This window comes from Alosa sapidissima, chromosome 11 (assembly GCF_018492685.1).
Source record: "Alosa sapidissima isolate fAloSap1 chromosome 11, fAloSap1.pri, whole genome shotgun sequence".
NCBI lineage: Eukaryota > Metazoa > Chordata > Actinopteri > Clupeiformes > Clupeidae > Alosa > Alosa sapidissima.
In genome coordinates, this window is record NC_055967.1 from 29,709,003 (window position 1) to 29,736,893 (window position 27,891).

Below are 27,891 nucleotides of genomic sequence, written 5' to 3' on the forward strand. Positions count from 1 at the left end.
TTCCTTCTAAAAAAAAAGAAAAATAGGAAATTATTTACTGTACAATTACATTCTTCCAGCAACTCAAAAATCAGATGACAAAAGCAAAACACAAAAACAAACTTGTGACACAACAAACACAAGGTCAGCTCCATGCAGAAGCTGCTAAAAACAAAACATCAGGGGTGTGTTTTCCAAAAGTGTTACCATGCAACAATCGCAGAGTCGATCATTCTAAATGCCCTCTTAGCAATCATGGTTGTTGCAAAATGACACTTTTGGGAGACATACCATGTAAGTGATGAGTGGTTGGCAGGCTCATTTGGGCTGAGTACTGGCTCTCCTGGGCAGGAGAGGGTAGTGGTTCGACAGTCTCTGGAGAGCCGCCCTCGCAGTGCGGGGTCGTGCTAGGGCGGCTCTGTCTGTTAGCTTGGAGCTTATGACAGGCTGATGGTGTTTGCTGTTGTTGGACAGAGCGTATCCCCCAGCAGCCTCCACACTAAAGAAGACAAGACAAGGAGATAAGTATAAGTGCTAGGAGTGGTGGTGGTGGTGCGCTAGCAGTGGTGGTGGTGGTGGTGTGCTAGGAGTGGTGGTGGTGGTGCGCTAGCAGTGGTGGTGGTGGTGGTGTGCTAGGAGTGGTGGTGCGCTAGGAGTGGTGGTGGTGGAGCGCTAGCAGTGTTGGTGCGCTAGGAGTGTATAAGTATATATACTTTTTTGATCCCGTGAGGGAAATTTGGTCTCTGCATTTAACCCAATCGGTGAATTAGTGAAACACAAACAGCACACAGTGTACACACAGTGAGGTGAAGCACACACTAATCCCGGCGCAGTGAGCTGCCTGCTACAACGGCGGCGCTCGGGGAGCAGTGAGGGGTTAGGTGCCTTGCTCAAGGGCACTTCAGCCGCGGCCCAATGGTCGGGGCTTGAACTGGCAACCCTCCGGTTACAAGTTTTAACCCTTAAAGGTGTAGGTTTTTGAACATTCTAAGTTCCGCAACAATTGAAGGTTCTAAAATTCTATGTTGAATTCAATGAACCCATATATTCTTTAGAATGTTAATTTCCCAACATTCCCGTCACACCGGTGTGACGGTTCTCCTTTAACTAAATACTAAAGATGGAGAGTGGATGTGGATTCAGAGGTTAGCAAGAAACATCAGTACAAAATGGCTTCCTCATTGAAAAACAACAATAATGTGAAGTGAGGCAAAGAGATTAACAGCACCATTTTGGAAAACCAAAGTCAGTAGGCCCCTTTCCATTGCAAGTGTTCGGGGTAAAACCAGACTTTCTAATGAGGAGACACAGCACTCAAAAAATCCTCCATAGAAATGCATGGGCTTAGTTTGTAACGCCAATATGGCAGTTGCCTACGCATATCACACCCCTTCCGCGGCAAAATGTCGACATGTGAATACATTGAGCCAATCTTGTGCTGAGTTGTGAATACATTGAGCCAATAATGTGGTGTGTTGTGAAGACATCGTGCCAATCATGTGTTGTGAACTCGCTGCTGGAGCAAGACTGGTGTCGTGAAGCCTTGCGCACGCGCATTTCTGCCGAGATGGATGCCCGACGAGTACCCAAAAAGCGTTGCCATATGGCCGCCGAGTGGAGGGACTTGCCTAGAAGGACTTTGGTAAAACCTAGGAGGCGGGAACTTGTCCAGGAACCTGCTCTCAAGCGGTCCATTCAGTCCTTGTGTTTCCATTAGAATTGAAGGACCCTGGTCAAACCTGCCAGCTTCTGGAAGTTTGTTACAGGACATGGCATGCCCATATGCAGCTTTTGCTTCACGATCGCGACACTAATTAGATGAACTAAAATTGCATAGCAGCTGCAGCAAAAACTCTCCCCATACTAATACCCCTTTGCTAAAGCCTTTATTATCATTTACTTACGTGGAGAGACAGTAACCTAAACATTCTTACTACCTAAATGAGTCTATCCTCCTCAGAGGTGAAAAATAAAAAAAATTTGAATCAGTTAAACCTATTTTGCGCAAATAGGCACAACTAACATCTCATCTCATCTCATCTTATCTCATCTCATCTCGCCACAAACACAATAGGAAAGGAGTGTTTCAGGAATAGGAATGCTCACGACACTCTCAGTAAGTAGTTGATAAATGTTGAGTTCCTATTGACAAATCAATCTAGTGAGAGGAAAACTTTGCACATCTGTTACATCCACGTCCTCGTTGCTCAGAGTCCACGCAAAAGTGATTTCCCCTGATCCTTCTCCCATTCCTCTTCACTGGCTAGACAATAGACATGAAAACTTCCGGGGGGCCGGGGGCGATGTGGCGCAACAGGCTACAGCGCCCATACCATGTACGGGTCCGAGTGCCTCCCAAGTGAACTTTGTCCAGCCCCCTGCACATCATTATACGTTTTCAGCTGAGAAGAGTAACCCATCTTACACCTCTATCGTTTACAGCACTGTACAGGCCATCCTATAAATATAAACATCCTATAAATATAAAAGGCGGATTCCCCAGTATCTTCCCTGTAAATGTCTATAAACATTTACCTTACAAGTCTACACACTTTCTGTGCTACCCAGAGTAGACCTACCAGGTCCTATTTGGATATAATATGTATACAGACTAAGTTAAAGGAGAACTCCGGCGATTTTCCCCACAGATCTCTGTTTCTCGAAGTCATCGAGTACTGTTGGTAGGGATAAAACCATGAAATCGGTGCAACCTATCTTTAAAATCATGCCCCCAGAGTGTAGCACTAGCTGCCTGGATGCTCTAGCTGTTGCCTGCTAGGTTGCACCAATTTTTGTTAGTACCGACAGTACTCAGTGACCCCGAGAAACAGAGATCTATGTGAAAAACCACCAGTTTTCCTTTGAGGTAAATAGGGGACTTGACTGAGGCAGACATACTATGGTTCTCTGTGGCCTGGCACCACAGGACTGGAGGCTGGCCTGCAGGCCCCACTGGTGCTCCAGTCGGTCAGACTGTGCCTCCTCACCACCTCCACCTCCACCTCCTCATCCCCAGGTTCGGGGCCCGCCTCTGGGCCTGACTCTGCGCCCAGCGGGGATGGCCTGGTGCCCGGGGGCGGCTGGTGCTGGATGGATTTGAGCCTGCGGGCGCGCGCCTCTGGCAGCTTCCGGCCAGTAGAAGGCAGCACGGGCGGCTGAGGGGGCGACGGAGTTAAGGTGAGCTCTGATGGGAGGGAGGGCCTCGAGTCGTCATCAGGAGACATGGCTTCTTGCTCGGACAGGTCTGTGGAAGAAAAACAACAACAAAAACGCAAATAGTTTCCCTGTCAAAGTAGGAATCCACACATACAGCACATTCATTAGTAGTCATTTATGTGATAAGTGAGCATTGTCTCATTATTTTAGTAGATTTTATAGGCTGTTGCCTACTCACAATTGGCATCTATAGCACACAGTTTTAGACTGAGGTATTTTGTTCTCCTCCAGCCTACCAAACACAATAGTTTTTTCACAACTGTTTTTTTATGATTCTAAAAAAACCCTGTTTTTTTTTTCTTTTCCATCTTTTTATTCTAAGTGACAGATACTGAAGCTGAAAGTGCGGCTCTTGTTTCAGTCAGACAGGCTGTCAGGGTACTGGTTGGCCTCAAGCGTACAACAGAACATCCGCCACTTGACAGGGAAGAGGCTGCACTCCTGTTTCCCCTGAACAAATAAAGTGAGACTGGCTTTTCCCTTACAGTACACTCATTCAAATATCCTGGTTTATTGCCATTTCCTTCTCTCCTCTCTTCCTGGTACTATACACACATATGGTATGAGCTACCTTTTATAGTATATGGGAAATTCCATGCAAAACTGTCACGTCCATAAAGCCAACTAAATACCATGGCATTGTGTTGCCGTTATGGATGTGACAGTTTTGCGTGGAATTGCCCATATACTATGAATTATGGTAGCAGTATGTAAGTAATGCATGTTTTTTTCTTGTACCATATGAAATTGTATTGCCTCAGTGATCCACTTGTCTTAATACATGGGCACAACAATAAAATATTCACTGTAATTATTGTATGTAAACATTTTCTACACATTTCTGTCCATATAGCTAAACAAACTTGATTGGCCAAAGAAATAGAAATTATACATTTACAAGTCAAGACCTATTGAAGACTAGGTGCATAAAGAATAGATATCCTTTCATTTCAATGCATTTTAATTTGGATTCTCTAAAGACTGTCATGTGCAGTTTTAACATGAACCTACAGTATATTAGCAGTGTTCAAGCTCAGCAGTATTTGGCGGACTCACCTGAAGAGAGAGATAAAAAAGAGGAGTCAGGTGAATCAATGCGGCTCCAGCATTTACTGCTTCTTTTCTCTCCACTTTCTTTCGTCTTCGTCTCCTTCTCTTCTTCATGATCACTGGCTAGACTGTGGCCTGTCACCTCTTCATCCTCGTCTGTACTGTCCTCATCGTCTTCCTCACCGTGGAGTATGGCCATTACTTGTGGCTGGCGATCCTTCTCAATGGCAAGTAGCCGTCTGTCACACACACACACACACACACACACACATATAAACACATTTCAGAAATACATGGCAAGTGTATATTCTACCCAGTGTAAAGGTCAGACAGTTAGGCAGTACTTGTTATGCTCATCTCTCCAAGCCAGAAGCTCTGCGAACACGTCACTGCGGTTCCACTCTTCTGACTCCTCGTATGTGTCATACGTGTGCTCTGGAACATGGCTTGGCAGCCGGTAGGAGTTGGGGGGGAAGGCAGGGGCTTGGGGCTGGATAGAGAGAGAGATGAGAGGGGGATGAGGAGAAAATGAGAAGAAACTAAACACAGCAGGAGAGTGATGGGTCAGGTTTGACTTCATGTTTTTGCGTTGACACAAATGGAAAATGGAACATTTTGCTATTTGCACATACATTTAAAAGGCTTACAATGTTTACTGTGTAAAAAAAAAAAACTTGACTGACATGGAGTTATATTAGACTTAGGCAAACCACCATAAAGGGATTTGGTCTAAATGGCTGCTGTTGGATTTAAGTTTGAATCAGACCAATCCAACACCTCATTAAGGCAGACCTCAAAGTAGCAATTCAGCTTTAAGCACAAAACAGCAAAGATGGGTGCTGCATGATGCGTGCAAGTTTTGGATTTAGCTTCAGAGCAAAGCCTGTCATTTAAATGACCTGTCTATGGACATCTCTGGACTCTCGTCACCAAGTGCCATAGTCCCATCTGGCCCTGCATGACCACCCCACCACACCGACAAAACAGCTGTGTTCGGACAGAGACAGCTGTAACCCAGTTGCATGACTCTTTCCCTGAGCAATTTCCCTGTTTTTACAGCAGTTATGAACCCCACCCCAAAGTTAATGACTTTTTCAAAGCCGTTGCAATCGCCATGACTGATGTTTACTTTATCATCGACAAAGCTGTTGCAATAAATCGCAGCCTTTTATCATGCCCTCCAGGGCTCCTGTTTGCGTTTGTGTCAAAGCAGACGTGTGTGAGTTCAGCTCGGGTTTAACAACAATCGGCTCACCTTGCCCTTCTGTCTGAGAGCTCTAAGGGCCTGCACAGGGTTTCCACACAACAAGACACGGCCCGCTCCTGGAAGAACAGAGAGGTGCTTTACTTATGATGGTGGTGTTAATGTGCGCAGATAGCTCAGGTACATGTAGCTTAGATAATCAGGGGTCAACTTTTGTGCACTTCTGTGAATGTCCCCTGGGTGGCAGTGTTGTGCATCATGCACAACTCCTGTCATACACTTTGGACAGGAGGACATACCACCACAATAGTTGGGGACAGAAACAATAGGTAAGATTCAATCCATTAAAGTAATTTCATCACTTTACCTACTTTAATAGAGAAAAAGATCAGATATTAGCAGCCATTTTAGCATTTGACTGATATGGACACTCACCATGTGTTAACTCGCTTGCATCAGGTTCTGAATTGTCTGGATCTGATTCACCTGAGCCAGGCCTGGAACTATAGCCTGGGGAGGACAGAGTTCTGGAACTGCCTGGTCGACTGGAGGGGCAGCGAGACGATCCGGGCCGCTGAGCAGAACCGGGTCTAGAGAGGGAACAAGCGCTCGCAGCCCTGTCCTCTATGGATGTAACACAGAAAGGTAGGCCTACTTCAGAGCACAAATGACATAATATAGTCTGGTTATTAACAGTTGTTAGCAGATAGCAGATTTCCTTTCCATTACAATGCATGCTTTTGGATACTGCTTTAGCTACAACGTGTCTATGCTCGTTCCTCTCTGTCACGAAACAGTGGTTATACTGTATGCATAACCTTGGGGTTTACATTGCATCTGGTTTTGAGCATCAAAACGCAACAAGAGAGGAAGGATGGGTGTACGTGACGGCACACTGCTGCTGCTGCCTCTCACTACCTAAATACTGCATGTTGCTGCTGGAGGCATTCTCCTTAATGGACTCCTTTAGCAGGGCCAAGTCCTCATCAACCGCGGCTCGGCTCCCTGCCACCGCCTCCTCCACCGGGACGTCGTCCAGGTAGCGCAGCTGTGGGACCAACTCCCGCACCGCCGACCAGTAGCTGTACTCCTCCGTCTGTCCGAAGAAGTGAATATTAACACGGCAGAAAGACCCCACAGGGATTTACTACCTAAGCTTGGCAAAGGCTTGAAGCCGGTCATAAAGTAAGTTACAGCAATTCAGGGGGGGAAAAAAAAACATGTGTTGAGCTTTACATACAAATGGAAATCATTATAGCAAGTGAAAGAAAAACAAATAAAACAGAATCAGCTACAGAAACGTAAAAATGAAGCTGAAAGTAAACCAAGGTGGAAGGAAAAAATGGAGAACAATAGTGAATTTGATCACAAAACATATAATGTGACCTCAATCGACTTCTTCTAACCATGCATAATAGTGTGTACACTAATATCCCATGTATATACTTGGCTTTGATCAAGCTAAAACAGAGCCAACTGAGTGAAACAGAGAAGACTCTGGTGTGCAAGACCTACGCTAGCACAGACAGGCCCCTTTATGTGCCCACACTTCCATGGCAAATCAAGCCCAGAGAGAGAGAAGGGTTCAGAAAAAGAGAACACCCCCTTACTCTCCTCTCGCAGACTAATGCATATTCAAATCAGGCTTTGCCCTAACTGCAGGCTGCCCTACTTTCATAATTCCTAGTGGTGAGTGAGTGAGTGAGTGAAAATAAACTGATTACTACGTGCCAGAACTTAGCCGGGGAATTAAATAATGAAAAGCAATGCAATGCTGCCTCCTGAATCCTACAGAAATGTGTCAAGAAATAATTTTTCAAAAACGTCATCTGTGTTCAAAACTTGTTCTTTTTTTACATTGTTACTGTTAATTATGTTCTTGAGTTGGTCAATAAAACTATACTTACATAATTTGGAATACAATTATTTTGAATATACAGTTAAATTCAGTTTCACTAATATATGGTCCATCTCTACTTTGTGAAGAAAAAGTAAGTTTTTTTTTTTTTTTTTTTTTTAAATACTTGTATGTATGACCATGTATTTCCAGGCATCTCATCCTGGAAACATCTAGAATCACACTGCCAGCACAACGTCAAACATAAGCCAGTGTCTTTCATGTCTCTAAGGTGATTAATTGCATTTGGATGGCCTGTGGAGCCATTATCTCTCCCCATCCCCACAGCATGGACGTGGTGTGTGACCATGGCTCGTGGCCAGGACCTGACGCCCAAAGCCCAAGAGTAGAGAGCAGAGAAGAGAGGCCAGATGAAGCCAGATGATCTGATCTGATCGACCTCATCGCCTCCTTAGAACCGGCTCCCAATCTGAATCCGATGCTCTCGTCATCAACATATAGAACATCTCCAGACCAAAGCTGCAGTAGCCAGCACCACCAGTTATCAGTAAACTAATAACGCACATTGTGTAAAGAGGGTTCTGATGGCTATTGTTTGGTCCTGGTTATGTTTGGCTCAGGGGTTTGATTTAAATGACAAACGGGTGGGATAATATTTTTGTCTCGCATACCACAACCACAGATCAGACATGACGGCATGCAATTAAGACATAATACATGCATCCCAAAATTTTTTTGGTGTTATCTCAAGTCTGAATCGGTTTGCAGGCTAGCGATGGAAGCTAGACAGGAGGAAAACAAGTTTAGTCTAAGGACAACAGGCTGAGGAAGGAGAAGCTGTTGCAGCGAGCAGAGGGATGGTCTCTCTCTCTCTCCCTCTCTCTCTCTCTCTCTCTCTCCACTCCCTCCTGCTTTACCTCTGTGGCCTCTGGGCGAGGACAAGAGCAGACGGGGTTCCCCTCCAGGGTCAGAGTTCTGAGCTGGCTACACAGACCCAGGTACTGGACCTGCACAAGATCGTCCACGTCATTGCCCTCCAGGTCCAACACCTCCAGACATTCCAGCATGCTGACCTGACTGAGGTCTGAGATGTTGTTGTAGGCCACGTACAGCTCCTGAAAATAAAGGGGGGGGGGGGTTATTTCTTCGGCCCACAAGAGTGAGAATAACACTGAGAGGAATGATGACTATCTTATCCCCCTTTTGAACAAAGACAAACAAAACAGAACTGAATCAACGCTGATTGTTATAGTAAACAACAGTGCTAACAAAACCAAAAGTATTTTTGTATTTCATTTTCATTTTACCCTATATCATAATGCAACTTAAAGAACTTAAAAATTACCTGATTTGCTGACTGAAAGTGGGTTAGACCAGAACATATATATAGTTATATTTTAGCTATAGGCTAGCTAAAGACTAACTGGTCCAATCCAATTCCAGTGAATTATGCTAAGCTAGGCTAACAGTATCAGACTGGGTTATTGCATGCACAAAGAGAAGTGTTATTTATCTTCTTTTCTTACTCTGGGGTATACAGCAAATAAGCTTGCTTACTTCCCAAAAATTGGGTGTATTCCTTTAAAGTAAACTGTTCAAGTCATGCAAGGGGGTTCACTGGAGGGGCGCTGAGATGCAAGTGGCGGCAACGTCTGTACCACTTCCAGGTCCAAGTCCACAAAGGGACCTGGGTTCGAATCCGATCCCGATCCCACCCATCTCTCTCTACCACTTGGTTCTTGTAACTCTTCACTGTCCTATCTGAATAAAAGGCAAAAAGCCTAAAAAATATACTGGCACACAAAAATCTCTGTGCACCTCTCTTAAAAAAAGGAATATTTGAACGTCTGTGTGCTCCAGTGAACTCCTTCTTTACTTGCTGTACAAGTGTACAAGTTGTCATGTACTGTAGCTCAAAACCTATCCCTCCCAACCCTGGCCCCAGTGAATTCAAGCTAAGCAAAAAAAAAAAAAACCTTGAGAGAGGAGAGCGCGGCGATCCCATCCAAGTCAGTCAGGCAGCAGCGGACCAGCCAGAGGACCTTCAGGTGGGAAAGAGTTGTTCCGAGGTCCCTGAGGAAACACTGACAACAATGAGCAAGCACGCCCTCCCGTTCTCCTCACTGCCATTTGCGGGCCCATTTCCTGTGTCCAATGGACTCTGACACTTTATCCAGAGCCTCAACACCCCCGAACGGGAAGTGATATCAAGAGCTTTACAGACCTCTGGCAGACCCCCACCCCCCACATCTCTATATAGTTCACAGAGTTGTGTATGTTGGAGTGTGTCTAATGAACACTCCTGTTCGCTTCAACAGCGGTGTGCTATTAGTGGAACCTTTGTTAAACCCACTTATTCCATGTTTAAGTCATGCAATCTGCTTTAACGGTCATGTGCGTGAGTATTAGGTTGGAGGTCAGGGGTGATGCTGCATTTTTTTCATAATCATTCCAATGTCTTAACAACACACATATGCACACGTGCATCCACACATGCACAAACACACACGCACATACACACACACACACACACACACACACTTAAACAGCTGCAAATGCAATCAGGCCAGTTAAGAATCTCCTATAAGCAGTTTCATCACAGATATAGACACAATGGCGAGACGGCTGATTGAGACAGCTTAATTAGATGTGTTTTGTCCAAATTCTGTCAATGGCAGGTGGACTTGCACACCAGATGGGCTTCATTCACAAAGCCAGCCAGCTCAGAGACGGGGGGGGGGGGGGAGTAGAGCAGAGAGCAGAGGATTTTCAGATATATGACCTGGTACATCCATAGCAGTCAGGAAGCACCTCAGATTTGCTGCTCCCTGAAGCCCGCCGTCGCTCCCCGCTGTCCTCCTGTCCGTCCACAGAGCTGCCGTGCACCTGTAGCCGATCACAGAGCTTTGGCAGAGCTCACAGGACCCATGGGTGCATTAAGAGTCTCTGTCTTTCTGTCTTCAAAGCCACACCCCTACCACCCCTCACTCCCACCCCCAATCCCCCAACCACAACCCAAATTCCAGCGACGGAGCTTTCTCAGACGAAGGCAGGGCGCAGCACAGCACAGCACAGGATGCGTGACAGAGATTTCCAAGGCCAGCACTCGAAGCTCTGGTTCTAATTACCCGACCCTCTTACAGAGAGGACAGAGAGAGAGAGCGTACCCCCCCCACACACACACACACACACACAAACACAGTGACTCCTTCCTGTGTTAGCAAAAGAACAGGCTCAGCAAAGTCAGTAACCTGGCGTTTTACACAATTTCACTCAAAGGACCTCAACGTCATATCCTTTATATATAGGTTATGACCATGTGAAATTAACAACTAAATCAATGAAAAAATATAGAAAGAAAGAAAGAAAGAAAATGTAAGAGGGCAGGTGGTTGGTCATCATAACGAAAGAAGACTGTGGAGAACACTCTTACCTCACGGAAAAAATCAAACTATTGCTCATTCTCAGCTGTGTCAGGTTGGGCAAGTAGGTACCTGTGAGAAGATAAGATTATCAGGTCAAAGTTCCTCGGAAGTCTCCTCTGATGTCATCCATAGTGACGTCCAACCACACCCAGTAGTCTGTTTAACTTTCATTCTGTGTGTTTTAAACACAGGTGATTCACTGTTGCCCCTATACCTTCATGTCTGTGCAAGCTCCTGTACAGAGGATGGTAGATTAAAGTGTTGTCATGAATCATTATCAGTAGCCAGAATCACTCAAAGGGTAATTATTCCAAGACAAAACATAGTCACGCTAGAGGAAATTCATCATCAACAAGAGTAATATTCCTCAAACTTCCAACACCTTTATCCATCTGCATACTATAGAATTTTTCCCTTACCAAAATTGCCAAGGGTATTATGTTGTGTGTCCACACACAGTTCCAACATGGTGACTTTGCCAAGGTCTTCTGTATTTGTCAGGGCTTTCTGTGAAAGCGCACAATACATGCCGCATTGGTCAATCTAAATGAGAGGCCTCTTAAACACCTTTAAGTTCAACTGGATTTGATTTAACTTAAGTCTTACCAGCTTTTCTGAAGACAGATTAAGTTCTGTCAGCACCTCCGCATCTTCATAGTTTGTTGGAGTGGGATTCATCTGACTAGCTCCACCAAACTCTGTTATTAACATACAAGCTGTACCTGGGCGACTTGCACACCTGGATTTTTCAAAACTGTCCATCATCGACATCAGGTTTATTACCTGAATAGTTCAAATGAAAAGCCTTAGCTAATGTTAGCATTATAAAAGGTCTTAATGTCAAGAAAATATTTGGGGGCAAGTTAATGAAGCTAACGTTAATGCATGAAAGGGTACGTAAACGTTAATGCATGAAAGGTTATATACTTTACCTTCTCACTTGAAGTTAGGATGAGGGGCTAACGTTGCCTTTGTCGGACTGCTAACGATAACTATGATAACGTTAACGCTAGTTGATTTCTAACCATAAGTTTCTTATTCTTAACAGATACTGAAATGAACCACGTTCTACTAAAACAATCATATATAATTATTCGTTCAGTGACATGTCGAGAGAACAGGGCTGTGCCCAAGTATTAGCTGATGACAGAATAAGAATATGTTTTTGAATCGCACCGTCCTTCACCAAAAAAATCTACATTTTGCAGCTAACAACAACACATTTTGCCATGTAAGTTTGGTTGACAACGGTATACAACTTCCTGGATACCGCGAGCGGGAGGGTCTCCCGAGCCTTTAGGGATCTGTAGTCCACTGATGTGAAATCCCCTTGCCTGTGTCCCGAAAGGTCTCGTGTAATTATTGGTTATGCCGTTACATTATGTATAGCATGCAGAGTGGAGCTATACAATTATCTTACGATTTGACTAGAAATTAATCAACAAAATACATGCAAAGGATTCCACCATGTTGTTGGTAGCGTTTAATTGGCTATGCTCTCACTGTGAATTCATCAGAATTCAGTCTGTAAGTCAGAGAGAGTAAAGATATGCACCACATGAATTAACCCGAGATTACATTGTAACAACTAATATTGCCTCAAATCAGTGATCCAGAGGCTTCATTACAAACGCTCTAACCGGGGCGGTGTTGTCGTGTGGGGCTGGGCGTGGGCTGCAACAGTCCGCACTCTCAAAGCACATTGTTCGCTGCTGTCTGACCTCACCACACACATCGACCTTATGTTCAGAAGAATTCGAAAATAGAAGTGCCTTCCCGCGTGTCTCCGTTAGCACAAACATCTACGTTTAAGTCAAGCCGATCTGAATTAGGAATAGAATACAAGACGAGTTGAAATCCTGCTGAAATTTGCACTCAAGTGAAATACATCGACTCTGCTAATAGGAGTGCTATTTGTCGTAAGTAGACGATTTTTGTTTCCTTCATATCTAAAATATTTTCATTAGGCTACGTGTTTTAAGATGAACGACCAGTCTGTGATTTTGCCGGGGAAATCTGATTCCAATGAAATAGCATAATCCTCCGAGAAAAAAAATCCAACATAACGTTAACGTTGTAGCACTGACTGCTACAGCAGTAACGTGAACATAAATGTTATTGCGATGCAGCTTTTACTTGCCATTTTACATTAGACACTGGTATCCAGAGGATTTTGACAAACAGCTCAACATACAACACATAGCATACTCCCAGTTGATAAAATGAGCGATTTGAAAGCCTATGCGGTATAAATGGTAGTATTTGGAACTCGGCAACTGTAGTAAGCATAGTCATTTGATAACTTCAGTACGCATGTTAGCGTGAGGCTTGTTTTCAAAAACTTCACCGGCAGGTTTAATCTCTTGTACAGTGTAAAGAGCGCGCAATTACGATAAGTACTTGATTACCTTTTATTTACCAGCACGCACCACTGGATTTCTGTTAACATTTTCATTGCTAATGCCAATCAAAATCAACCAATTTTGGCCACTTCCATGTGACAGTTGGGTGTAGGCTACATGGGTGACGCCCCGCAAGAGTGAAATGTAACAGTGCGGAAGTTACATAGCCTACCATTACTCGCTCATTCACTTTGGACACATTGTCAAAATCATTCAAATAAATAACACATTCAGGTTGGACGAGTTTGTGTTTGACTTTTAATTTGTGCTGGTGAATAATACTTTCTGTAATCGTGCACCAATTGCTCCCCTTTTGTGTTTTGGAAAATGCAAGGCTGATGTGCGCTCAGCTTCTTGACGTGCATGAATGAGCAATACTGAGGCCAGCGATGCAGCGCCTTGTTTCATTTTTTAAATAGCATGGAATGAACGGAAGAGTAGGCTATGTCCTGGATGCCAATTGACCGTCCCTCTGAAAAGTCGGAAATTAAGAAGGTATTCTAATGTGAGGTTCTTAGTAGTTTACAAACTGCTGTTCTGTCAGTTTGTTTCATGATGAGGTAGCCTAATGAATATGGTGTAGTGGGTTGATTTTGTGTTGTGGAACATCCCCTGACCTCCTTTTTGTGTATCTGGTGTAGTATGCTATTTGGAGTCTTGTGTTTACTCTCTGGACCAGAGAAAGAGGGTGGAGGTGACACAGTTTGCTCTCCGAATATACTTTGAATAGTCCTGCATAGATTTAACAACGTCTATGCCACGGTTAGTGTGTGTTACCCTACTCTTTAGTCTTCCATCAGTTAATTATAGCATTGCAGAATAAGCTAGTGGTCATTGTCTGTTGTTTTTTAAAACATGCAACACCTTCGACACCACTTTGTATGATCACCAGTTAGGCCTTGACCTAACATATTAAGCCTCACAAAAATGTAGGCTACTGCATTACCGCTGTCTCGTCCACACCGTATGCATAGATTGGGTAACGTCTGACAGGCCCCTTGGTGTTATTTTTGGGAGATGATGTCAGAGACGAGAGATGGTACTGACTACTTGATGGTCTTTCAGTATTTGGTCTTCTTGTCCCTTGAGAGGTTCATCTTACCAGAATCACTCCATTAAAAATCAATTATTCCCACTGTAGACTGCTAGCAGGACCAAAATGGATATTTTAACCATCCCAGTGTTTCAAAAGGATTGGGAAATCGAAGGGCTGATGTATCCATTTTTATCCTCCTGTCTGATCTTTTTTCACAGTTGAAGTTTTTCGGAGGTTGTCCTTGGATTCGTTTTTGTGTGTTTTCATTTTTAGCTCATCATCCAGCTTTGAAGCTGATAGCCACTGGAATTAACATTATGTTATAAAATACTTTATATGGAGTATAACTTTGATAACTAGCTTAATTTGATTTCTCGGAAATCCGTTGCACCAAATGCAATTTTGGGTAATTTCTTCTCAAACTGATCCAAAAGGTTACACACAATTTCATCAGGGACATATGTGGAGATTTCTTCTCTTTTTTTGAAACCTGTAGGTGTCCGTGTTTAGGTAGGCTATTTGAATTCTTTCTGGTCCTATAGCTCCTCCCTTCCAGTGCTTCATGCCCTTGTTGCTGTGTGCGGAGAGAAGTCCCGTGGGGTAGTCCACCAGCTCCCTACTCACAGCCTCAGTATGCTGTCATGTAAGATTATCCTCAAGGTCCTGGCTTGACTATAGTGTTTCAAAATGAACTGTTAATTTGCCCTGCTCATGGTGACAGGCTATATTTATGTTTGCTCCCTTCGCCAGACGAGCAGTCCCTGAGTGCTGCAGAGTTCCCTGAGTTTCTCTGACCTTAGTGGCTGTGGTCTGTCTGTGGAATGTTTTGTTTTGTTCTTTGTTGTTTTTTCCCTCTAGAAAACGAAAGCAGAGGTGTTGCTTTTATTGTGACTTGTCCTCAAATCTCTGTAGTCTTTGGTCCTAAATTGTTTTCTCTGTTAAACCGTTTTCCCAGAGTTTTCAGGAGAGTTATCCAGATTGTGTTACTTTGAAGAGGAGTATTCTCTGCCTGAGTGCGGTCTAAGAGGTGGATGGCATTGGGGAACATCCACCAAAGGGACCAGGCTCTCCTCAGCTTTAGCTCTCCTCTCACACACTACACAAACACACTCAAGCCTGCCAAGACAACAAGTGGCAGCCAAGTCGATAGCTTCAAACATTTATTTCCTTCTGTTGGGGTGGATTATTAATCAGCCCAGCGTGCGGCCTAGTTAGCAGTGGGGAGTTGGTTGGTTTTTGGATTGAGGGTGTGTGTGTGTGTGTGCGCGCGTCTGCCTGGCAGTCAGCTCATGTCTAATGCAACATCTCAGCTGTCTCCTCCCGCAGTAATGAAGACCCTCATGATTAGGGATCTTTCATGTGAACAATGCTTGAAGCATGAGGAACCAGCAGTCTCTCCAAAGCATCATATTATAGAAAGCTCCAGCACCTTGAGCTTGGCTATGGATAGCTTGATTAGCAATGGTAGTGTCTAAACACAGCCAAAGACATGTGTAGGGGTTCTGTGATGTGAAACACCTGCTTTGGTCTGTGTTCTGTTTTGCCTCTCTTTGTTGTGCACTTGAACTCTAATAATGTGCCCATTAGAGTTCTTTTAGGCTAAGGTTAATTTATTGCTTTCCATGGGGTATAGGGTTTTTCGTAATAGTCGTTCCCTGAGGGCTTGCTTCTGCCTCGCCTTCTGCCTCTCTGTCTCCTGCCCATTCAGGTTGAAAGGCAGCTCTTCTGCATATCCCAGAGTTTTTGTTGTTGTTTTGTCTGTTTTGCATGTGGTAAGGTGAAAGAGTGGGGGCATTTTAGAGTGAAAGTTATGGTTGTCAATCCACTGAACTAAAAGGACGATGTGTAGTGATGCACTCTTAAAAGCGAATGTTTTGAAAACAACACAACTTGTTTTTAACACATCTCTGTGTCCAGATAGGGACAACACAGTTTGTGTTGTTTACTTTTCTATTTGTTGCACAATATGTGTTAAAAATAACACAACTTGCCTTGAAAACAACACAACGTTCGTTGTTTTTTAAAACATCTCTGTGTCCAGATACTGATAGGGACAACACATTCGTTTTAAGAGTGTGGAGACTGGAGACAGCCTTTACAACCACAGGTTGCAGTTACAATTCCACAGACTGACGTTTGAGGTCTGTGTGTGTGGCCTCTCTCTGAGTGCCTTTTATCTCTGTGGACAGTGAGGACTAGGCTAAATTGTAAGATGTCATGCATTCTCATTAATCATTAAGCATTTTTTAAACCGCAGCTTTGGCCATCAGTGAAGTTCCAGTTCTACTTTATTAATTAGCAGGTATTTCCAAGACTTCTCGAGAATACAACTATACCCTGTGATGAATTTAGTCTGTTTTCCCCTCGAATATTTGTGGACTTTCCCCTCGAATATTTGTGGACTTTCCCCTCGAATATTTGTGAACCGCCATGTGGGCTACTACTACTACTGTTTCATTTAGCCCTTAAAGCAGTGAAGTTTGCAGGGACCAGTATGCTATTCAAAGTCAAAGTCAAAGTCTGCTTTATTGTCAATTTCTTCACATGTCAAGACATACAAAGAGATCGAAATTGCGTTTCCTACTATGGAGGAGACAAGACATATTTTACCAATTAGGTCCACAGACAAACATAACATTCAAGTAAACAATATAAAAAGTAAAAATAAGAAGGCACATACAATGAAGAAATAAGAGCAGCAAAATTTGGTAGAAATTGTGCAATTGTGCATACAGTAGACAGTCAATATAATAGTGCAAAAGTCAGGCCAATAAATGGCTGAGGTAGTTTTGTTTCACACAAAGGTATCCAGCTCCACCCTTTACACAAGGGCTGATTATTTTGAGAATCCTCCAAAGCAAGAGCACTCTGTGAGGGAATTAGGCTAGTCTGCCTTCTATGCATCAATTTATCAATCACAATGACCTCATGCATGCATCTGTCATTTTGGACTGAGATGAAAACAAATTGACATCTGATTATTCTCGGTAATAAACCGCCTAGGCTGTGTTTTGAAAAGTGTTTGACTTGAGAGAATCCCTGAAGTGTTCTTGACTAATAGAGTGGCATTCTTCTTTGTGCTCCATGACATCACCCCACATGACATCAGAGAAATCCAGAGTGAAGGATATTAGCAGTAGGCTAGGCTAATTGTTCTTTTGGCTGTGGTATGTCTAGTTGAGAGACTGAGATGTTTTAGTCTTGGTAAAGGTGATGTCGTCATCAAGAAAGATTATGTTTATACTGTATTCTCTCAAATGAAATGCTTTTTGTCATTGATTTGAGTTTGAAGCCTGTAAACAAACCAATGTCACCACCCTACTCACAAGACGCAACCATCTACGCTGCCACTTTCAATTAGGCCTAACATATTCAGATCGTTTTTTGTAAGTGAACTTATTGTGACCTTCACTCAAGACTCAGAGTTGAATAATCACATAATGCAGAGGATGAATATGTAATGAGATTGAAGATGTCTTATTAACAGCAATAGTCTTAGGCTGTAGTGGTCCAAACAATAGAATAGTCCTTGTTATTTATATTTTAATTAAATTAAAAAAGTCTAAACATTGCATTTGGGAAGTAAACACATTTGAGCTTGTCATGACAGACCAAAAGAAAGAGATGTAGGAATGTGTGTAATATTTTTCTGTTAGGCTATTTATTGCCATACTTTTCTTGTTTTTTTGCTGTTGTTTGAACTCTTTTTAAGTTTTCACAGATTTTATTACGGACTGGAGGCAACGGGAGCCCTTATGCACCTCTCTCAGGTTGCAGCCATGTCACTGCCAATATATACGTTGGACAAAGGCGCGGCCTATGCCATACATTCAGAGTTCAGCTCGGTCCTCCTCTAGTCGAATGAATGCCTCAATAAAAGCTCTATGATTTATGGCCAGAGCTACCATATTTAATAGCCTCTGCCCAGCAAAGGGATTGCGCTGAAGGAAGGGCATTGAACAGTGCACCTGGTTGTAATAAAGGTTTCTCAACTTTCCCCATTTGGGCAGTTTATTTCCTTCCCCTTGACATTAAATTGTCTTGCAATGCAGATAGGCCTGTCACAATAATTAGGCTGCGTTATTTTTTAGAATACGAAAATATCAACACAAACTTTTGCTGATCTTGATATTGCCCAACTGTTGTGTTTACATTTGTGTCATTGGTTTTAGTCATATTGCAGATTTGTGTTTTAAAGAGATGTCCTAAAATATAGCAACAACTAACCTATCCTAAAGGCCCGCATTACGGTTATACAGTCATGCATATTGGTATCTCCAAAGTATACTCTTTTTGCTGTAGCGAATACATCTTGACTCTTAGCAGTGCAAGCTGTATCATCCAATCACAGTGTTTGAGATGGGAACAAAAAACAGTTGCAGGTGGAGGTGTTGCATTTTGCATTTTAGTGTGGTTTTTGGTTTTATGATATTGCGACAATAATAGAATTTTGCACAATATTTTCTGAGACAATATATCGTCGGACAAAATAAAATAGTTATTCTAGTTACATTTGATTCATCTGCCATCTGCTAAATATTTTTTTGAGGTTATGGCCTATATTCTTCAGGAGGCCTGCCCAGTTGGACACCCATTTTCATATTGTGCTAACAGATCTCATAGTCCCCAATCAGAATAGTTTGAGGGTTTTGTTACGCGAACAAATCTTTTAAATGCGGCTCCTCCACTACTGGGCAGGGAATGGACACTCGGCATGGGCTATTGACCTTGATTTAGGAGCTGCAGTTGATTGAAACCTGATACAGTGCAGCGTGTAATGGGTTAGGCTACCTCTCAGCACATCTGTTTTGCCATTCGCTTGCTCATGGGTGTGCCCTCTGAAGATATCCCTTGGGGGAGAAGACTACAGAAACAGAAACACTGTTTTGCTTTCATTGTTACTCGGGGTGGATTATTAATCTGTCAATTCCTTTGCATTAACCTCTATTTATTTGATCTGGCTTTAATTTTATTCAAACACAGTTTTTAAAAACTGCTGTATTTTAGGGGCGAAGCAAGGTAAAGGATGGATTAAATGAAGATTTTGCTTTTAGTTTAACTGGCCTCAGCTGCAGTAACTGTAGGTGTCTAAATTGACCGGACTGCAGGGACCACACAGGCTGTGGACAAGGCAGCAGTGGCTGCCACTGTGACCAAATGCAATAATGGCTTTGGCCGTCGACAGGGTAACTCAATCCCTTGATCTTCTGCCCTGTGATGTCTTGGTCTAAGGGGAGATTCAGCCTCACCCCAGCTAGTCCTGTGGCTACACTTTATCCTACCTACCTACCCAGAGGACCCTGTAAGTGTGTGAAACGAAGCTACTAGCTTCCCTGCAGAGTAATCAACCTAGCACACAAGCACAGCACATGCACCACAGAAAGGGGTCACTGCAGCCACTGGTGCTGGATATTAGATTCAACACAGACCTGATTACTTAAGTGGCCATTCCAGGCCTTAATGGCCAGGCTGCGAGGATTCCCCTATTTGAGGCTACTCCGGGCCACACAGGAAATGGAACAGGCCGGGACAAAGCAGGGCAGGGCTGTTACTGCTGCAGCATGGCACAGAGAGGGCGTGCGACTGCTGGCCACAGTGGAACAAGAGTTGCTGCTTATTGGTGCGAAAGGTGTCATTAGAAGTCCAGGTGTTTCCTCAAGCCTGCGTCCAAGCATTCTTTAGTTATTGTTTTATTTTCTTAATGAGCTCCTCTTGTCACATGTCCCATCTGATAATGAGATTGTGTTGAGCAATTTGATTAATTTGGAATTAGGCTACTTTGACATTGTGGCCAGCAAAACCTCCCTTAAGGATGCCCAATAAAGCATAACTCTTTCTGAATCACTGTTTCTGTATCAGCAGTTCTTGCTCTTGCAGCTGAGCTCAAGATGTGTGGCTAACTGTTCTAGAAGTATGGATACCTTAAGAAGAGGAAACTAAAAGCATGAATGTCTATAGGCAGTGGTTTGTCATATGGGCGACAATGGGCAACCACCCAGAGTATTTGTTAGCCTTCATTTGTGCGTCAAATCAATCATATGGGGGGCGCTGAGGGGAGTGTTGCCCAAGGCGTCTTACAAGCTAGGACCACCACTGTCTACAGGTAGAGGACCCTAAAAGTATGGATGCTTGTTCTAGTAGTGAGGATACTAGAAGGAGAGGACATGGAAGTATGGGTAACTGCATTAGTCTTAAAGGGATATTCAACCATTTGGGGAAATACTCATTTTCCACCTCCCCTTGAGTTAAACAATTGTGTTTTACCTTTCCCCAGTTCATCCAGCCGTTCTCTGAGTCTGACAGTAACACTTTTAGCTCCAGCTCATTGAATCAGATTAGACCGTTAGCTTATAGCAGAGATGCTAATGGTCTAATCTGATTGAATGAACTGGAGCTAAAAGTGCTACTGTCAGACTCTGGACCGGCTGGATGAACTGGGGAGGTGGAAATGAGTGTATTTCCCCAAATGGTGAAGTATAGCTTTAACTGTATTAACATTACCTGTTCTTCCCTTAGGTAAAAGATGACGGAGTACAAGCTGGTGGTAGTGGGAGCTGGTGGCGTTGGCAAGAGTGCGCTCACCATCCAGCTCATCCAGAACCACTTTGTGGACGAATACGACCCCACCATAGAGGTAACGTGCATGTGTTTTATATAGTTTACATTATTTTCACCCTCACAATAGAGACATCACATTAATGGCTACTGTTTTTGATATGGAGAAACTCTTAATGAAATCATCTAGATTTGATAACTGCAACGCCTTATTCACCTGTCTAAATCGTCAATCCAAAAGTCTAAATTTAGGGAACACATCACCCTACAGTAGTTCTGGCCAATCTTCACTGGTTGCCAGTGAGTTTTAGGATTGATTTCCTCCTTATAACCTATTAGGTGTTACATGGTTTGGCACCTGACTATTTAAAATATTTATTAACCCCCTACTGTCCGGCCCCTCAGATCCTCCAGCCTGGGACTTTTAGTTGTTCCAGAAAGTACTGTCAGAAAGAACTGTCAACTAGGGGTGACCAATCGTTTGCAGTTAGCGCACCCAAGCTTTGGAACAGCCTCCCTTATAACATCAAATCTGCACCATCAGTGGAAAATCTAGTCTAAAGACCCACTTATATACAATTGCCTACAATTCCTTAAATAGTGAATGATTCCACTCATGTCTGCTAAGTTATTATAATTATTATTATAATCATTTCTGTTTGTTTATTTTGTCTTCTCTTGTATATTTTTCCTTTTGAGTTAAGTTTGTGTTTGGTAGTTTGTCCTTTTATTTATTATTATTGTATCATTATTACTATTATTATTAATACTATTATTATTATTATCATTATTGTTATCATTCCTATTGTTTTTTGTTTTTGTTTTGTTTGTTTGTCTGTAAAGCACTTTGTGCTCTGTGCTTGAAAAGTGCTATATAAATAAATTGTATTATTATTATTGTTAGAAGCAAATTTAGAAGGATGACATTTTGAAGACCGAGGGGTGAAGATTCTGTATCGCTTTCCTCTTATTGCTTTCTAATATAGTTATAAATATGATATAAACTGAGTACCTTATCATATTGTGCTGGTGAATGAAGGACCATTTCCCATTATCATCGCTGCTCTGATGACACTCTGCCCTCCACAGGACTCCTACAGGAAACAGGTGGTGATTGACGGGGAGACGTGTCTGCTGGACATCTTGGACACTGCAGGTCAGGAGGAGTACAGCGCCATGAGGGACCAGTACATGAGGACAGGGGAGGGCTTCCTCTGTGTCTTTGCCATCAACAACACCAAGTCCTTCGAAGACATTCACCAGTACAGGTGTGTGTGTGGGTGCGAACGTGTCTGGAAACTACCGGTTAGAATGTTTCCACCATCTGGATTGGTCTTAACCATTTTTAACCACCATTCTAAGCTTCCATGTCAATTAAGTATGACAGCCCCGCTCAAAACAGCGTGCTCACAAGAGCAGATGTAGTGGTACAGGACAAACTGTAGGAGAAAAGTATATAAGTATAAGTATATATACTCTTTTGATCCCGTGAGGGAAATTTGGTCTCAGCATTTATCCCAATCCGTGAATTAGTGAAACACACTGCACACAGTAAAACACACAGTGAGGTGAAGCACACACTAATCCCAGCGCAGTGAGCTGCCTGCAACAACAGCGACGCTCGGGGAGCAGTGACGGGTTAGGTGCCTTGCTCAAGGGCACTTCAGCTGTGCCTACTGGACGGGGTTCGAACCGGCAACCCTCCGGTTACAAGTCCGAAGTGCTAACCAGTAGGCCACGGCTGCCCCTAAAAGGCAGCGTGGAAGAGTGAAGGGGGGCTGAAGTGCACCCAGGACTATGTGGCTATACTGTAGCTAAAGAAAGCACAAAGTGGAGGATTGCAGTCCCGAGCCAATGACATTGATCCTCCTGTCTCAACCTGGGGATGTCTCCAGTCCAGACAGACACGGAGACAGAGAGAGAAAACTGAAGGGGAAACATGAAAGACAAGAGAGGATAAAGGGAGAGAAGGAGTGAGGAGAAGGATGAGTGCTGGGACAAGAGAGGATGAAGGGAGAAAAGGAGAGGACTCCTATTAAAGGAGGAGTGCGGAGTTTGGGTCTGGAACTGAGTACCAAAAAAGATACAGAACTGTGTAGTAGATAGCAGGCTAGTGGGAGTGAGAGAGGCCTGATACACACAGTCCAAATGTTGCATCAAATCACCGCCCGTCTCTGCTGAGTAATCCGACAGAAATACATCAGTGAATTCATGGTGCTCCTTTCTCCTACTCATTCCTACACACGGTCTCTCTCTATCTCTGTCAGACACACACACACACACTGTCTTTTACAGTGCTAAAATTGGATGTGGTCGGTGTAGTTGAAGCGGAGTTGGGAGGCATGAACAAACACTCAGGCTCTTTGTTTAGGCTGTGCTGTCATTAGGTAATTGTGAAGGATTAGGTTGTGTCAGGTGTAGCTGCAATTTAGTGTCACATTATTGTGTTACGTATTGGCCAGCTCATTGAAGTCTGTGCCTGGAAAAGCCCATTTGGGCCTTACCGTACACTAATTTACATTAGAATCCAGACATCATCTCTCTCTCTCTCTCTTGCGCACACACATTTAATTTCTCAGACATAGTGAAGTAGAGGTTCACATCTGCTCCTTCCGATTTGGTATGGTGTTGACCTTGTGTTACTGTTCAGCAACAACTTACAGCAGTTCATCAAGCATTACGCAGTGACCTGATCTGGCATTAGAAGCATCACCTCTCAAACCTGATATTTCTGAAAATTATAAGCTATAGACCTTTCTCTACAGACCTGCAGTGACTGGTGTAAAATCTGAGAACATCATTTACAGTAGTTCATAAACAATGTAATATAGTGATTTTGAAGGCAAACATTGCAGATCTTAGATATACAAAAAAACTTGCTACCCCTGAAACTGTACACAGTCTATTTTAACCAATTGTTAATGTGTGAGTTATCAAACATGTCGACTGGTAAGTGGAGAGAATTCAGGCGTGTGAAAGTCTGTATTTATGCAATTTAGTGCAATTAGTCTTTAACTAGGCCTTTTAATAATGTGAATGTTTGCCCTGCAGGGAACAGATCAAACGGGTGAAGGACTCGGACGATGTGCCCATGGTGCTTGTGGGTAATAAGTGTGACCTGCCCGCTCGGACAGTCGACACGCGGCAGGCACAGGAGCTCGCCCGCAGCTACGGCATCCCCTACATTGAGACGTCGGCCAAGACCCGTCAGGTAGCGCTTTCGCTCTGGAACGTTTCCATTTATCTCCTGTCTCCCCACAGACGGGGCAGTTTTCTCCCCATGGAGAGAACTCTTGGCCCTTGTTTGGTCCCTCACAATATCCTGCTGCACACCATCATTCTATTTTGATCACCCTGTGATTTTTTTTTTGTACTTGTAATAGTTTACATTTGAGATTGGGTATACATGATCACAAACCAGTATGTGATAATCCCCACCAAAGGTATACTCTGGCCTCCAGGCACCCTCTGTTAAAAAATAAAGGGCTTGGCCTTATTCCTGGAAACCTGTCATTTATCAACATTATCAGTAATTTCACAAAATGAAAAACACAAGATGATATATTATAATGAAAAAAAAATGCTTTGGGTGATTCACATATTCAGATATACAGTATGTTGCTGCTTTCTGAGACACACACATGCATGCATACTCATACTAAATCAAATGTGCACAGACTGGGAGGATAACGTGTGATGCTGGAGGCATTTTATAACACTGCAGGCAATGAGTCATTGCCAAGCTGAACTGCACCGGTCTGTCTGTGTTCAAGGCCCTTGCGAGGCAGACTGCCTCTGCTTCAGAGCTTGTCAAACAGAGCTTTTGTGTGTGTATGTGTGAGGTGGAGAGAAGGACTACCCAAGCATATTTGCTATCCAGATTTCCTCTGAAAGCTCATTTTTCCCCCTGTCTATTAGGTTAAAAAGCTAACCAGATGCGTGGCATCCATCCATCATAAATCAAAACCTTGACCACGCTACTGCAAAAATAAATCATACTTCGCGATTGTACTGACACCAGATATTTAATATATTGTTACATTTTAATGCAGATTTAATTAACCATTGTTACATTTGATCCTAAATACCGTACATAATAGTGAGTTGAGATTCTCTTGTGTCTCTGTATGTATTTGGAATTGCTTGTGATCATGACCCACATCTCAGACCCACATCAGGGTCTGTGTGACTAATCTGGCTACCTGCGTCTCTTTTGACTCCTGCTCTTTCTTGGTTCTCTGTAGGGAGTGGAGGACGCCTTCTACACACTGGTGCGTGAGATTCGACAGCACAAATTAAGAAAGCTGAACCCGCCGGACGAGAGTGGACAAGACTGCCTGAGCTGCCGCTGCGTGGTGTCTTGATGAAGGTGTGTGTGTGTGTGTGTTTGTTTGTGTCAGCCAGCTATCTTCTGCAGTCTTATCCTCTGCAGGTACTTGTCAACCGGGATAACACAGTTCACACAAGATCTCTGCTGCTCCTTAGGAAAAGTTTATGAAAAATTATAATTTTAGACACTTTCTTTGGTGGTTAAGTTCACAAAAGTATGCATTACAGTAATAGGCGTTGAGAAACGTCTGAGAACTGACGCAATCTAGAAACGGATGGCAGAAACCAGAGATGTCATCTGCGGAAGATGGTATCAGTTCCTTTCATTCTACTGTAAATAGTTTCCCAGCAGCATTGTTCATAAGAAGCAATGTGGCTAGATGAAACTGGATAAAACATGCTGAGATGAGCATATCACCAAATAACCAGATAATTTCAAAGATTCTTTCTTGTTTTCAGAGAGAAGCTCTTGTAAATGATTTCTCTGTCCGGGTCAACAGAGCCAGGAACTCTCTTCGTCCTCATCTTCACAGTTGTGATGTGTGTTGTATCAATATGTGCCGTGTATATTAATATGTGCAGTATGTCTGTATGTGGAAGTAGTTTTATGTGTGTATCTTTGTGTGGGCCAATAATCATGCCTGTCCCCTTGTGGATTTGTACAACAATGTATGATTTGACCTGAAAGATTTAGCCTTTGTGTGTTTCACACATCACTGACACACTCTCTCTCTTTCTCTCGTTCTGTAGATAACCCACCTGGGGGTGAGGAGTGGACCTAAATATACAGCTCTGTGCCCATAGAAAGGACTGGAAGATGGACCACAAGGATGTATGGATATGGAATCAACAACTGCAAAAAAAAACAAAAAAACGAGAGACTTGTTATGAAGAGCAAGCACGGCAAAAAGCTGACTGTCACATCAAGACTATGGGAGGGAGGCAGAGGCGACCATCCACCCCAGACGCTGCCTATATCTCTCCACCACCTCTCCAACCTCCCTCCTGGGTCCACACCTACCACACAAACACCACTAATAACTTTCTTTTTTATTATTTTACTCCAGTATACTAATGCTGGGCAGCTCCAAGGATTTCAACCTAAGTTATTACTGTTTAAAAAAAAAAACAAAAAAAAAACACTGGTCTCAACACTGGTCTTAAATGGACTGGGGGCTTGCTTTTGACTCCTTGTTCTGCGTTGCAAAATGCGAACTCTGCGCCTTTTTGGCGGCGACTGGACTGCAGTGACCTCACCCCGGGAACCTCACCCCCTCTGGCACGCTTCAGGAAAGGATCTTGTTGAACACACCCAAACCTCGACAGGGCCCCAGACAGCGGAAGACTGAGCCTGACGGTCGAACAAGGGTCATGACCTCTTGACTGTCTTAGCCATAATGGACTTTTTCCGTGTTTAACTTTAAACAGTTAACAAGGTAATATTTCTGGTGTTAGGTTTTATGTTTTGATCAAAATGATCATGATACCCCTGTGAGGTTGGTTGTGTGTTTGTGTGTGTGTGTGTGAGTGTGTGTATGTTGTAAGTGATCAAGTATGCGTTTGAATGTTTTTTTGGAGGTCTTTTTATTGGGACAAAACATCTGACTATCCCAATCTCCCAGAGTCTACTGGGGCATTCTCACTGACTTTGGTTGAAGTGCTCATTTAAAAGTGACCGTACTCACCTTCAGATATACTCACACCCTTGAAAAAATAGCAGATTTCACTACTAAATGGAATATTTGCCTTTAACCTTGTTTTGTTGAGACACGGGGAAACTTACAAAAGTATATAAAACATTGAAAAACTGCACAGAGCAACGTCCATGCTATGAAAGCAGGACTTCAGAACAGAGAATGGCTAGTGATTCATTAGCTGACTTGAAGCATTTTGACTAAGTCTTCATCATCATTGCAATCGTGTGTCTCCAGGGTGTCTCCTGGAAAAACACATTACCATGTCAAAAGTACTGTCTGCAGTATAATGTTTTGCAGAGATGCAGTAACAAATTAATTCAGAATCTTAATCAAAATAGATGAGAGCATGTCTCAGCAATACTATTGCAGTAATTCTGAACATTACTGTGACGCTGAAAAAAAATACCACATCCAGCACCCACCGAAGGAAGTGCTCTTCTGTGGTTTAGTTTGTAGTATAGTGCAGCATGGCAAGTTACTCAAGACTTCAGGTTAATGGCACCACACGTTCATGGTCATCTTCAGGTTAACAAATACTTTGCATGGCCATGGATGATTTGGTTGCTTTGGTGTCTAGTCTAGGAAAAGCAGAGGGTGATGGGTGTGGTAAAAACGTACTGCTAGACTCTTAAGAAATGACACGAGAACTCTACCGCACACCGAGATCTCCCAAAAGGAGGTCGAGATCCATTAGGGTGTTTTAGCATACCTCATATTCATCAGTGCCCCCAAAAGATCTCGTTCCAGAGTCGCCAGTATGTCACTGTAACTGGAATGTACGTAGAGCTTTTGCTGTGTTCGACTGGGGTTAAGTCACTGTTTTGGAACTTAAGAACCTTGTGAGATCATGGTATGAATAGACAACTCTTGTGCCTCTCCAACCTCTATCCGTTTGAAGCCTTATTGCAGGCCTTAGTAGTGAGCGTTTTGTTTTTCCTTTTCCAAATGTTCACAGCAGAGCCTTATAGATCTCTCTCTCTACTGGGGTGGCATGCTGTTGCTCTGTGCAGTCTCATTAACTGAGAATTTATGTTTTTAGCACAAGGATCAAACTAGGTGTCGGTCAAAAATAAAAAAAAAGATAAACATTTTAGTGGCTGTGTATTCCAAGAATATGGTATAATGAAAGGCTGCACTGTA

At 43.2% G+C, this 27,891-nt stretch overlaps 2 protein-coding genes across 6 annotated transcripts; one reads left to right on the forward strand and one right to left on the reverse strand.

Annotated features, from left to right (window-relative positions):
• lrrc56 (leucine rich repeat containing 56) lies at window positions 1-13,205 on the reverse strand. Of its 4 annotated transcripts, none has more exons than XM_042109351.1 (13): window positions 13,141-13,205; window positions 11,339-11,515; window positions 11,152-11,239; window positions 10,741-10,801; window positions 9,284-9,380; window positions 8,225-8,422; window positions 6,368-6,545; window positions 5,885-6,103; window positions 5,501-5,568; window positions 4,590-4,735; window positions 4,252-4,484; window positions 2,878-3,223; window positions 1-478 (listed from the first exon to the last, which is right to left on the reverse strand). In XM_042109351.1, the coding sequence occupies exons 2-13, from the start codon at window positions 11,501-11,503 to the stop codon at window positions 298-300; spliced, it is 1,980 nt and encodes a 659-aa protein (XP_041965285.1). In that variant the 5' UTR covers window positions 11,504-11,515; window positions 13,141-13,205; the 3' UTR covers window positions 1-297. The 4 variants fall into 4 exon arrangements, with proteins under 4 accessions (XP_041965285.1, XP_041965287.1, XP_041965286.1 ...); XM_042109353.1 differs by lacking the exon at window positions 13,141-13,205 and adding an exon at window positions 11,665-12,408 and having other exon boundaries at window positions 11,339-11,430; XM_042109352.1 differs by lacking the exon at window positions 13,141-13,205 and adding an exon at window positions 11,665-12,408 and having other exon boundaries at window positions 5,885-6,073.
• hrasa (HRas proto-oncogene, GTPase a) lies at window positions 12,442-27,821 on the forward strand. 2 transcript variants are annotated; one of them, XM_042109356.1, is made up of 6 exons: window positions 12,442-12,651; window positions 20,687-20,804; window positions 21,815-21,993; window positions 23,777-23,936; window positions 24,970-25,094; window positions 25,805-27,821. In XM_042109356.1, the coding sequence occupies exons 2-5, from the start codon at window positions 20,694-20,696 to the stop codon at window positions 25,087-25,089; spliced, it is 570 nt and encodes a 189-aa protein (XP_041965290.1). In that variant the 5' UTR covers window positions 12,442-12,651; window positions 20,687-20,693; the 3' UTR covers window positions 25,090-25,094; window positions 25,805-27,821. The 2 variants fall into 2 exon arrangements, with proteins under 2 accessions (XP_041965290.1, XP_041965291.1); XM_042109357.1 differs by lacking the exon at window positions 12,442-12,651 and adding an exon at window positions 13,289-13,368.
• Window positions 27,822-27,891: the final 70 nt, after the last annotated feature.

Bases quoted from the DNA above. Each gene is read 5' to 3' on its own strand.
- lrrc56 (XM_042109351.1), bottom strand. From the start codon at position 11,503: ATGTCGATGATGGACAGTTTTGAAAAATCCAGGTGTGCAAGTCGCCCA. The intron at 11,240-11,338 runs GTAAGACTTAAG...GCGCTTTCACAG, and splicing joins ATCTGTCTTCAGAAAAGCTG to AAAGCCCTGACAAATACAGA. The intron at 10,802-11,151 runs GTAAGGGAAAAA...ATCTTCTCACAG, and splicing joins TAATACCCTTGGCAATTTTG to GTACCTACTTGCCCAACCTG.
- hrasa (XM_042109356.1), top strand. From the start codon at position 20,694: ATGACGGAGTACAAGCTGGTGGTAGTGGGAGCTGGTGGCGTTGGCAAG. The intron at 20,805-21,814 runs GTAACGTGCATG...TGCCCTCCACAG, and splicing joins AATACGACCCCACCATAGAG to GACTCCTACAGGAAACAGGT. The intron at 23,937-24,969 runs GTAGCGCTTTCG...GGTTCTCTGTAG, and splicing joins CGTCGGCCAAGACCCGTCAG to GGAGTGGAGGACGCCTTCTA.